Below are 13,325 nucleotides of genomic sequence, written 5' to 3'. Positions count from 1 at the left end.
TAACACCCACTGGTACCAGCACACTCACACAACAAGGACCCACCCAAGGGAAAGACACCATGGCCAACCAACCAAACCCCTGGTCCTGCTGAAACAGGGAATGGGAATATCCTTGGCTGGTAATGTGCAAACCATCTACTGAAAACCAGGAGGACAAGACTCAGGAGAAGAGGAGGCAGAGGGATAGGCTGCAGGCGACAGCCTGTGCTGAGTTGTGGAGTTCAGCAGAGCAAGGGCACTGCCACCATGGCTGGTGACTGCATCCAGTTTGTGAAGGTGGCAGGCCATGGTGGGCATGGGCCCTTCAGAAAGTAGAGAAGGTGACTGGTAAGGGACTAGAAAGTTAAACTCAGTAGAGAAATCAAACAAAAATTAACAGCAGGATGACTTAGGAAAACTTGACTAAAAATTTTATCAGCACTGGCAGCTAGCAAAAGAGCACCTGATTTCCAGGAAGAGAGGAAAGAGATGAGTCCAGCAACCCCCCTCAGTGCAGTTCATAGGGCTTCTGTTTAGAGTTGCTGCCCCAGACAGAGAGGACAGGCTGTCCACTATTAACTGGCATTAGGTTAACTCAGGCAGATTCCCAGGCCCCTTTTCCCTCCTCTACACTCGACTGCAACAAGTGACTGCTGAACAGAGCAGTTTTCACGTGGTGCCACAGCACAGAGCCATTGAAATGCGAGTGACTCAGAAAGGCAACGGCTTAAGACAAGCTGCTGAGACATCTCAGAACAGTGGCCCTCAGCTCTAATCTCCAAATCACTCTGCACATAACCCCTTGACAAGAGAAAAGCACAGAACTCCACCCTACTTTGGCTAATCAGATAAGTTCTCTATTTATCTGCAGCAGTAGGAGTAATCTCCAAGAGACTACTATATTTAGCTAAGATTCTTAGGGGCAACTTGTCTTCTTAGGTAGCTGCAAAGCTCAGCCCAGCACAAACCTGAGAGTACTTTCCTCTTGTAGGAGTGCACATCTATGTCACCCAGAGATGAGAACACATATTGCTCCAGAGAAACCTACACAGACTTGACAGCACATGAAAAGAGATTGTTTGCCTGTTAGTAAATAAAGCAGGATTTGAAATTCCATCTCCCTGCTTTATACCTAAAGGATTTCTTTTTCTCAGGGTTCTTGTTCTTTCTCTTCATGTTTTTAACCAAAGATGGGCAATTGGGAACCCACAGTCCTTCTGGAGTAGCCTAACTTCTTTTAAAGTCCAAGGAGACTGGGAAGGATGTTCAGTGATAAGCTCAAATCTCTCATGACTGTTCTGGAGTGGACACCTGGGCCTGAGGGATTCTAGCAAGGACCGTAATTTATTTTTATTCCCTTTGTATCACCCTCAGTGTTTAAGTACCTGAATGCAGATCTGCCTCAATATGCTAAAATCCTTGGACTTGAGTTCATGTATGTATGGACTCACTCTTAGCAGGAATGCTTCAGACTCAGAAGTAAAAATCCACACCCACACAGGGCAAGCACTTTTCCCCAAAGCAGACTACAGCAGGTTGAATTTCTGTGTGGTTTTTCAGAAGGAAAAAACATATAATATCACCTTAAAGAAAATTCACTGTAAAAACAGTCTCTGGATAAGCTGTTCTAATATTTATTTTACTTCTTGGCTAGGAACTAATACCTCAGCTCAAAATTTAATTTGTACAACTTCAGCTTCCAGCCACAGGATTCTAATGAAGTTTTCATTATTATCAGGTTTACACTCAGTTCAGTTCACAGTGAGATTTTAAGCATTTTTAGAAATTACATCTTTGCTGTACCCTTAGGTATGTTAACACTCCATTATTAAAACAGTGCCCAGCACAAGAGAGAGAACATAGCTGAAAAATACATCAAGTACCAATGTCCTAAGGAGACATTTCCCTTCCTCCCAACTCCATCTGCATACTGCAAATGAGTTCAATTTGGAGCTTGTTCTCAACACCATGCACCCCCTATTGTAATAAAGGTGTTTTTCTTCTACATTCATCTTAGTAAAGAGAAATCTCAAATACCCAAAAATCCAGTTTGGTTTAGTTCCATGAAAATGCTTTAAAATTCAAAGGGCAACCACAAAAGCTGTAGAAGCAGCATGCTGAGTGACCATCAGTCCTAACTCCAACCGAGCTATAACAGAAGTTGTACAGTTATAAATGCTTTACTAAGAGAACCTTTGAACCAAAAAATTTCAAGCTTGCATATTCAGTTTCAATGTAGAATTGGTGTCTAAGAATTCTGGTCTAAATTATTTGAATTAAGTTCAAATCTAAAAGTGGAAAATTTGAGAGAAGTAAGAACTGAGAGCCAAAGGGACCGGGGTTTTCAGTTGAACAGAATAAAGATTAATTTATTTTCCCAAGAAACAATTGAGTCTAAGATGCATAAACAAATCCGTTTAATTTACAATTAACCTACTAAATTATACAATTGGTTTATGTAAGTTCTTCCCAGTAGGATGAAAAGCCTCTCCTGTCTTTAATCTGATTACAATTAAAAGATTAAATTTTAAGTATTTTTCTAGTAGGCCTACTTGGGTTTGTATTTTAAACTATTGTGCTGGGTGTCACAAACCTACAAAGACAACTTCTTATTAAAAATGTGTGCAAGAAGATTTGCTGATATAACTTGTATTTCTGCCTTGTTCCTTCTGGAAGCAAAGCCGGCATTTAACACATTTCACTGGAAAAAAAAATCCCTAAAGCTACCTGTAGGGAAATTCAGACCTGCTTAGACCAGCCAGGAACTTGGAGCTTGAATCAAGGCTGCAAAAGAACCAAGTAGGGATGTTAGCAGGAGCAACAGTACCTCAAGGGAATCTGGTTTTGTAGACTCCATCCTTCATCCCAGGAACACCATGCCTTGGGATCAGAGGTGGCATATAGAAATCTTACGTTTTCCCTTCTGCTATTGGCAAGTTAAAATAAAGATTAGCAACAAAATCTTACTCATCTAAGGAAAGAAACACAGGCTCAAAAGTGAGATTTTATTCATATTTGTTACTTATGCACAACCCGAAGTATGATAAAACTGATAAAAACAGCCTAGAATAGTGTTTACATCACTAAATTCAATTCACATTTCGTCCATAAAATACCAAAAGGAAAACTGACAACATTGCAGGTTCAGAAAAACAGGTTGGCTACTATGACTGAAAAATCTACACTATCTTCACTGGTCACAACTGATTGCTTGTTTAATGCTTATTATTTAAAATAAGCTCAAATTACAAAATTTCCAACACACCCAACTTCTGTGCTCATAAAATATATCTTCTGTCATATCAAATTTCAATAGATTGGAAAGAATTTTCTGCTGAGACATTTAATTTCAGCATGTATCAAAAGAACATCGAGAGTGCTCTCACCACCTATGCAGTGATGTAACACAGGTCCCAGCTGCACCTTCAGCTACCTCTCCAAAGAACCATTTTGCAGGCCACTGTGCAAGCACACCATGATGGTAAGGACAAGCCATGTCCCACACGGTGATGAAAGCCACCATCAGGCTACAGCCTAAATTCTGTCCTCCCTGGTGGACACACAGACCTCAGACTCCAGGATACAAAATAAAGCACACTTCAGCTCTGCATTTTAAGGCAAAGACAAAACCAGCTCCAACTGGGACAGAGATCACCAAGTACCTTCAGCTGCCCCTGGTTGACAAGAGCTGTGGTTGCTCACCCCTACGCAGAGATTGGTCATACTTTGTCATACTTTGTGTGATAAATTTAAACACCAGCCCTGAGGCAGCCTATTATCCCTCTACCATAAAGGCAGCCACCACAGATTGCAAAATCATATGCAGATTAAACAGCAATGCAGTAGCCAACAGTTTGCATGCAAACATCATGTTAGACTGTTACATTCTTAGGACTAAAACTGTTAATGGTGTAAACACAGGTTAGATAATCACCTTCCATTTCTCTTTTTATTTTACATACTTCTTTTAACAGATGGGGGTGCCTCACAGAACAAAGGAGGTTTACCAAATGTTAGACCTGGAATTACAGAGACTTGTGTTACAAAGGTTAAAACTGTAATCTGGTAAGGAAAGAAATCTTCCCCTGCTATGAATAAAATTTAAAAGCCTCATTAGGCAGAGCAGCAGCCTGACTCTTGGTCCAGAAAGAAAAAAAAAAAAAACCAAAAACAAAACAAACCATTTTAATACCGTACAGCTGATAAAAAATGGAAAACAAGGAAAACAGAGACAGTCAAAGCAGGCTTTATGGCAGCAACTATGCCTAGGAAAGGACCAAGAAAGTGAGTGTATATGTATATATGGCACAGTACCTCAACAGCCATCAAAACTGCTCTAACTGCCCTTGTTTTATCCATGGGATGTACTGGGAAAGAAATACATTCAAAGTAAGAGTTCTGAGTCAATGTGCTACACAACTACACGTGTACAAATCAACAACAACAGAACTTATTTACACACATTTATACCTACAGGCATAAAGACCAAGTTTAATACTTGTGAAATGTATCTGATTGCTAGATCCAGACTCTTCCAAACTCCAGCAATAACAATAGCATTTCTGCACTGCAACAGCCACAGGGTTTCCATAAGGACTATCCTGCATCCAGTTGATCTTATATTAAGACTGAAAAGCTCTACAGGTATTTTCATTTCCATTTATAACACAGACATGCATCTGCTACCCAGTAGAGACCCTCCCAACACTCTTCCCAACAAGGAGCCAGCAACTTAGAGCTGGTACCATTACAGACATATCTGTCTGCTCGCCAAATGTTCTTTCTGGATCATGTGGGGTCATTCTTCAAAGTATACATTTCAACATCTGCTACATTTTTAAGATAAAAAGGAAGATAGTACAAAATCAATTCTGTATGCATAAAAACTTAAGCCCAGAAGTGGTTAAAAATAGACTAAGGTGGGCATAATTAGTACCTAATAAAAAAGCTAAAAGTCATGTTTATGGAACTCAACACTTCACTCAGCCATACAGTTAGCTGCCCTCAAAGACTAACAACCAGACCAATTCACAAGTATCTAAGTTGCTTACATAATTAAAAGAATAAGATGTAAAGTCAAAAAAATATATTTTATCCCTTCAAGAACAGGAAAGTAAAATAAAATGCTGGTTCTGTAACAGTGCAACAACTGCATCATATTTTGCACGCAGCACAAGAGTTGCTACATTTAGTGGCACTTAAGTATTATGCTGTAAATACTGAAAGTAAGACAAGTTTCTGATCTGCATAAGCATAATCACATCATTATTACCAGAGTTGCTAAGCTACAGCATTCTGAATAATACCAATTCAATTTCAGCATTTCCCTCACTAGCCTTAATACATGTCAACGTCCTGCTTTACACCTTGCTAGGAAAGCAATCACTGAAGCCAAGTATTTAATGCAGTTGCCAGCAGGCTGCGGCCACGTTCAGTCTGACCAGTCGTTCTCGTCAAACTCGGAGTCGTCATCGGAGTCGCTGTACTCCACGGCGATGCGCCGCGACAGGATGGTGGCCACGTCGTTGCCAACGGGCTCGCGCTTCGCCTCCTGCTCACGCTGCTCCTGCACCTTCTTCAGCTGAATTCCTGCAGAGACAATCACCCTCAGGCAAAGCTTTCCAGGCAAGAGATTTCCTATTTGACACTGCTGTTGGTGAGTTTGTCGTGTCTTAGAAAACACTCAGGAAAAAAAGAAAGCAAGCATTGAGAAAAGAGAGCCTCCTTGAGCAAGGAAGAGGGAAAGACAAAAAGGCAGCTGGGAAATAATTCTCAGAGACTGAATACTTCTGGACTTCTAAAACTGTCAACAATATGCTGAAGCTAAATATTCAAGACTGTACAGGTAATTTTGATCTGTATTTGGAAATACTGTTAGACCTACAGCTCCATATTGTAAGTGAGGTCAGGAAGAGCTGTAAGTCACTGGTTAAAAAAATCAGTGGGCCAAAGCCTGGTGTTGGGTAAGTCAGTTCTTCGGAACAGAAGCAAAAATCCATGTACAGTACTGGCACTTCACATAATGAACACAAGTGCTGTGTTCATTAAATTATGTCCACACAGCAACACTAGGACATGCCTGACAAAGCTGTGCAGCTTTGAGTGCTAGAAAATGATCCAACCTCATGGCTGACAAATGTTGGAACGGGTGTGTGGTACCTGTGCTTAATGAAATCTTCCCAGCTGGGAAAAGAAGCTATAAACTCATTGCAGTGGAAAACCCTGTGCTCCCACTGAAAAAAAGGAATACCTAAAACCCAGTGTGCACTTACCCATCCTGATGGCAGCCAGCAGATCGCTCCGCGCATCGCTCATCGGGGCCTGCTTCGCCTCTGACGCCGGAGGGGCATGCATGGGGGAGGAAGAGAGGGATGCACCTGCAGCAGGAGGGCCTGGAGGGGGAGGAGGTGGGCCGGGAGGAGGAGGAGCAGTGACAACAAGCCCACCAGCAGGAGGAGGATGAGCAGCTACATATGTAGAGCCAGTCACCAGTCCGGAATGGGAAGGTGGCACGGGAAGCTGAAGAGGACTAACAAATGCAGTTTGTGCTGAAGGAATCATAGGAGGGGGAGGAGGTGGGGGCGGACCTGTGGGGTTGTAATAATCCACCATCTGAGCTGGGAGCATCCTATATAAAACAGAACAAAAACATTTAATGCATTCAAAGTTGGAACTTCTAAAATTATCGCCCCTTCAAGTGCACTTATCCAACCTCAGATAAAACAAAAATCAAAAGCAATTTAAACTGGTGACTTAATTATGCAAGTGATTATACATGTAAGAATTGTCAAATATTGCTGATATATTGAGATTTAAGACAAATACTGAAGTTAAAAGCAATGTCCTTTCAGCACTCTACAAATTGAGCTTCTTTATCTTAGTTCTCCTGCTCATTTAAGTATGAAGCTGCATTTCTTATTAAACATCTACTCTGTGGGACTGCAAAGTGCAAAGTCATTGAAGAAGAAGGGACCAAGAAAACTGCAGACTACACCCTTCAATTCCATAGAAGGCCAAGAGGTAACAGAGGACACAGACATGGAGAACAATGGAAAGAAGGAAAGATTTACCCAAAGGTAAATGTATGTCATGTGCTTCTTCAGTCAAATTTATCAGTTTAAATACCATTTAATTAAATTGATACATTTGATCAATTTTTTAAATAAGAAGTACAGGGAAGAGCTCATTTCTTCGTTAAAATGTCATTGAAAGAAATCTTGATCAGAAAAAAATAGAGAATTTATAAGAGTTGTGAAGTAGGTAAAGAACTAGATACAGGAGACAGGAGCTGAAGCAAAGAGACTGATGACATTGAGTGACACATGCCAGTGTGTGACAACTGCGACATCCCAACAATGGTCATGGACCTGAGGGCGAAGCACAGTGATGTCTTATACACTGGAAACAACAGAGAAAGGGCAGGCTGGAGCAGTCCCTCCTAACTGAGTCATCTGCAGCACGATAGCCATGAATCAGGCAAAGGCTACCCCAGGCTGCATCAAGCAAGGATGACAAACCTTGGCTTGCATAGTAAAAAGGCAACACAGGCAAGAATGACTACAACTTCCTGGGGTTACAACTTGAAAGTTTAAGCTATTTACACAAAAGAACAGACACAGAGACAGATGTATTAGAAAACAGATGTTTTCTTGCTACAGGAGAACCAGAACTCTGTAGCAAGCCTTCCTTCAGAATGCATTCAGACAAAATATCTACACAGGCATTTGATAGATCTCTGTCTTGAATTAAAAAGTGGCATTCCTCCTGTGACAGTATGGAATTTGTGTCTGAGGAGACCCCTCCCAATTCCATTACAAGCTTCTCTGAAAAGGCCTTTCAGGGATTTCAGGGATGCAACAAACACTGCCAGATTAATCACAATCAACAATACTCTTTCTGCACATTTCCTGAAGTTTAAAATCTTATCCAAATTATCCTGTAACTACTTTCCACTTCAGAGGAAAATTATCCTTTCTTCAATATTATATTAGACACCCTTAATATTTTACAATCATATGACTTCACAAATACACACTTCATTTAATACAAACGTGGTTATTTCTGCTCTCACTATTTCTTCACTTAAATTCAGTTCGTACATAGAAATTATACCAATTTTCTTCTGTCCTCCCCAAGGAGGTAACTAATGTATTTGGGGTCTCTTTCTTTAACGTTACACGTTACGATGGTTACGGAAAACATGCATTCCTCTGGTTTTGCCAAGAATCCACTAGAATAAATCAGACTTACCCATATTCTGCTGGTACCACAGGTACTGAGCTGTGCTGGCCATCTGAAGGCTGGGGTGGAGGTGGAGGTGGTTGCTGAGGTCTGTTTAAAGTGGCATGTCTTACAGTGGTGGAGGGCGGTCTGTACTCATGCTCGTGGCTTTGGGACGCTGCCATGTACTGTGGACCATCTCCTGCTCCATAGGAAGGCATTGCTATCTGCTGATGGAGGGAATGATTCGGAGTAGCAGGATAAGAATAATCTGTAACATCGGATGCATGGGACCTAAAATTAAAGTAAATTGATGCAGAAGAACAGATTATGTGAGTGCAACAGGGCATTACCTAAATTACTGACAAAACAAGCAAAAAAGAATACAATCAGCATTATTTGTCTTGCAAGAGGATTCCCCGATTTATCAGTTATCACTCCCTTTTAAGTCCACAGAAAGCACAAGAATTTTAGTAGCCATAATGAAGCTTATGGTTTTTGTCAATGATTTTGACAGTCCATTGTTTGAAATGGCAATACTTACCAGCCTGCCTCAGATTAACAGTGGCAGCAGAAAAAGAAAAGCAATACTACAAGCACTTGCAATTATGCAGAAGAATATACTTTACCAATGCAGAGAAAACCAATTTTGAAAGTTAGAAAATGCTTTTTATTTTGTTTGCACAATTAATTTTGTTGGAAAGGCTTAAAGAAACTGGGAAATGTAAGTATTAGTTGAGCAGAGAGTTCATAAAGATACAAAGTCTAGGATGTTCTGTCAAATAAGCCCAAGAGAGGGAGCAAAAGGATCTTTTCATCCCATTCCTGTGAAGACTTGTTTTAGTAATGAACAATGGTGCAGCCTGGCTTTTAGTGAACACAGTGAACTGATGCACTTATCTGTGAGACTGGAAGCAAGGTAAGCAACAAAAAGCCAGGGCTTTGAGCAAAACAAAATAACAAACCCTTTGGGCATTTTGTCCTCTTTCATGCTTCCTGCCTGTTCCATTTTCTTTGCGTCACTCATGAACTCAATGCCCATTTTCCTTCTCTCCCACTCTTCTTTTCTTGTTCTTACTTTTCTCACATTAATTTGCTGGTTTCTGTTTGGATTCAGCTTGTGTTTCTCTCTCTAAAGTACAATAAGTATAACAAATACATTGTAAATTGCCACAGACCAAACACCAGGATGTCAACATTTAATGCTTAAGTCTTACAAGTACCAAATGTGAAGGTATGTAACAATTTTTTTTTTACTTTATCACTAGGAAAAAAAAGACAGTATAACCAAATACATTTATTTGGGATCTGACTTACAGGACACTGCTCATGCAGTAGCTGGCAGTATGAAAAGGTCTCTCAAACCAGTACATATTTCTATATGTATGGATTTTTTTATAGCTTAAGACTACTCCAAGGTGAAAAAATAGAAAGCCCTCTCTCCACCTCACATTCTCAGAATTAATGCTTCATGGATGTAAAACAGATTTCAGGATTCAATCTCAGCTATTTGATTCACTGAAATGTAAAATAGTCCATAATTTATAAAATATAAAAGGCATATGTAAGTACAAGGTATCTGTCACACAAACAACATCAAAACAGAAGCATCCTACAATTTCTGCTTTAAAAAATCCCACAGATTACAAATACCACATATCTGCAAACAACCAAATACATGTTGACATTGCTGGGAGATAAAAAACAAGTAACTTCAACGTGATAATTTAAACTCAGGAATCCTGGAAGCAAGGTGTTAAATCTGAAAAAAAATACTCAAAAGGTGTGAAACAGAAGTTCTGATGAAAAAATCCACAGCTTTAGCTAGATCAACCTATGTAAAGCTTTGTCAGTCTGCAGTGTTTTATTAAGACTAACAGGAGACAAAGTTTTGCATTAGAAACTGTAAAATAAAACTAAACAAACAACAGTTTTTAGGCAGTGACGGAGTCTGAATACATAACTGAAAGACCAATAGCAATATCAAATACTACGTTTCAATTACAAGTTCATTACTTTTCACAAAGACCACAACATTGCAAAGTTCTGAGCAGATTTTTTTCTTTTAAATTAATCTCCACTGTACAGTGGACTAAAGGTACAAGAGTGTCATTCCACACTCTTGCAGTGGTAGCTGCTTTCTCAACCTAGCCATTCACCAATTTAAACACTTTTTCCAGTGGACCCCATTTATTTCAATGCTTATTGCTTGTACTTAATCACAACAGACAAAGGAAATAAAGTAAGTGGGAAAATCCTCTGGTGAGACCAGCTTAGTGCAAAAACTAAGACTTCATTGCACATCAGGTAGCTCCCACTGAGCTCAAAGGGAATCTCAGTCTCAATGAAGATGAATTCTGCTGTATTATCTCTAAGCAGAGATATTTTGTTATTTCAAGCAGTAACATCTCATCTGGTTTTGTAGCTTGGTTTTTTGACTAATACAATATCAAAAAGCTGAACTCTTTCCCCCATCGAAGTATTCCTTAAAGGCAAAAGTATTCTTGACTGAGTAGATCACAGAAAAATATTTATTAAGCTACCAGCAGGGCACCAAACAACAGACTAGACACTAAGGAAGAGCTACTGACATTATCTAGTAGAGGCTTAAATGCTTTGTAACTACAGCTACTGAAGATGAAATACAAAGCATACAGCAAACACTTCTTTCTCTGCAGTACATAACATTAAGTGCTCATGTGAAGCTGAGGAAGAAAAAAATCATTACAGAATCTGTTATGTCATTTACCTTTAAAAGTAAATTTGAAAAGAATGTTTTAAACATGCATTGTATGTTTTGTCTAACTATTCCCATCCTGTAAAAACACCTAATTCTACTCAGTATTGCTGAACATACAACTGTGGTAGAACAAACAGCTTTGCTGTAAACAGACCTAGTATCTGGGGACAGTGATCCCTCGGAAGATGCTCCATGGTACACACTTTGAGACAACCTGTTGTCAGGTCTAAGCTCTTTGTCATATGCCATCATATTCCACTCCTGGCGTCTGTTCCTGGCTTTTCTAACCTTTTTCACCTCACGGGTGGTGCCATCTATACGCTTTTGCTCCTAATGTCCAAATAAAAGAAATAAAGCATGCAAAGAGAGAGAAAAAAGGAAAGGAAAAAAGCTGGTTAAAATGCAGTTAGAGTGCATGAAAATAAGACCAGATTTACAGATGAAGCCAAGTCTTCATAAAATTTCTCTGCACTAAAATAACCTCATTAGTAGCAGGACTTTTGATCTGTAAGGATGCATGCGCTACTGTGATGCCAATCTCCTGGTTTTCCTAATACAGAACTGGGACCAATTTTAAAAGCCAGAAAGTAGAAGTTCTGACATCGCTTCTGGTCTTTTACTTACACCATCCTGAGGGACTTGTAATTTTCATCTCCTGAAAATCAAACGTCTGAGAATGTAAAATAAGCTCAGGGCTATTCTGGTTATTCATTATGGTCACAATGAACTGGGCTAGGGGAAGTATGGAGAAACTGGACACACTTTCCTATTCCATAGGCTATGTGAAATTATTTTTGTTTGTTTTAACTTCCTCTCCCTTCTTAGATCTAATTAACTACCAAAATTCCTCCTAGTTTCTTCTCACCATTGATATAAAAATGAATTACACTAATTCTCTCTGCAGTGAGTCAGCAACACTCAGGCCAGCAGTATATTACAGCTTGATACGTCCATGACAAACTTGGGTGCTTTTATCTTTCAATAAATAAAACATCAAGCTCAACCAATGTCAGTGTTTATCATACCTATTTATCTTTACCTCACTGACAGCAAGATTTCCTAATATTGGGACCTAATGCTTTCACACCTTGGAAATGTTGTACTCACCTACTTCTGACTACTCAGTATGAATATAAAACTAATGCTGGTGCTTCTGCACAAAATATGAATATGATCGCTCAACTCAGACAGAGAAGGGTCTGCTACTCCTTTTCTCAGTATTTATGAGAGCATAGGGGTCTTTTTTTCAATCAGCTCTAGATCCTACATCTTCGAATACATGGTGTTAGGCTTTTGGCTGCTAGAAAAACAGTTTCTCAGAAAATAATTATGTTGCTATACTGAGAATGCAGTGAGTGAGTTATACCAAGAGAAGAGCTTGGTCAAATTCTGGTAGGCAAGCCTTCTGCTGGGGAATCTAGACCCATAAAATAAGGGATAATAGTTGGAAAGCAAATTTAACAAAAAGTTCATCACAGATGAACACAGGTTTTTTACTCCAACTGTCAAACAGCACTGAGTAAATAATTCTGAAATAATGTGTTTGGCATTACATAACTAACAAAAACCTAACAAATGGCTTCCTTGTCCTTGTTTTGGATCTCTTGCTCATTTATGCATATTTGCATGAGGGACCTGCTGACCCTCCTACCATTCCGAATGTCAGAAAAGACTTCTTGAAGTTCAACACCCAAATGTTTTGACAACTCCTGCCTATTTCTACAGTAAACAGATTTTTGGTCTGATTTACGTTTAATAACAACGATCATTTTGGTTCTTAATCAGTTCTCCCAAAATATTTTTCCTCCACAAACTTTTTCAAATCACACCCTTTTTATGTCTGATAACCACTTTTTCACATCAAATTCTGCCAACAGAGGATTTGGAGCAGAAAGGGCACATATTTAGTCAAGCATTATTTTAAATATACATAGTTTTGCTAATTACCATGGCTGAATATATGCTTATTAAAAGCTTTTAATCTTTTTTTTAATTATTTGCTGCAAATATTTGGGGTTTTTTTAATTTTTGACTTTTATCCTCGTTCCTGAGTCATGTTATATTTCAGAAGAAAGATCAAGTAAGCATTTTCACTGAAAATACTTTGTTTTGTCTTCTTTCAGAACAACAATTTGTCATCTAGGGGTCACAACTATATATTTCTTGCAAGATTCTAAGTAAAATAAATATTCACCTTTTGACCAATATTGATGCTACTAGGAAGACAATAATTTTGATACAATTCCTGCACAATCATGACTGCTTACAGTTACTGCTTATTATTTAAAGAGATCAGCTTTTTTTTTTAATGAAAAACAAAAGTTTATAAAAAGTTTTTAAAAGTTTAAAAAGTTTAAAAAATGTTTATACATGTGGATGTATAAAA

At 39.0% G+C, this 13,325-nt stretch overlaps 1 protein-coding gene across 1 annotated transcript in view; it reads right to left on the bottom strand.

Moving 5' to 3' along the window:
• Positions 1-2,970: 2,970 nt before the first annotated feature.
• The window catches only part of WASF3 (WASP family member 3), a 65,284-nt gene continuing 54,929 nt past the window's right edge, over positions 2,971-13,325 (bottom strand). The window contains exons 7-10 of the mRNA XM_059466991.1: positions 11,094-11,269; positions 8,230-8,493; positions 6,252-6,607; positions 2,971-5,568 (exon numbers count right to left, since the gene is read on the bottom strand). Coding sequence (XP_059322974.1) covers positions 5,411-5,568; positions 6,252-6,607; positions 8,230-8,493; positions 11,094-11,269 — 954 coding nt within the window. The 3' untranslated portion in view covers positions 2,971-5,410. The remainder of the gene's footprint in view (positions 5,569-6,251; positions 6,608-8,229; positions 8,494-11,093; positions 11,270-13,325) is intronic.

This window comes from Ammospiza nelsoni, chromosome 2 (assembly GCF_027579445.1).
Source record: "Ammospiza nelsoni isolate bAmmNel1 chromosome 2, bAmmNel1.pri, whole genome shotgun sequence".
NCBI lineage: Eukaryota > Metazoa > Chordata > Aves > Passeriformes > Passerellidae > Ammospiza > Ammospiza nelsoni.
This window is presented reverse-complemented; position numbering and strand designations above follow the sequence as displayed.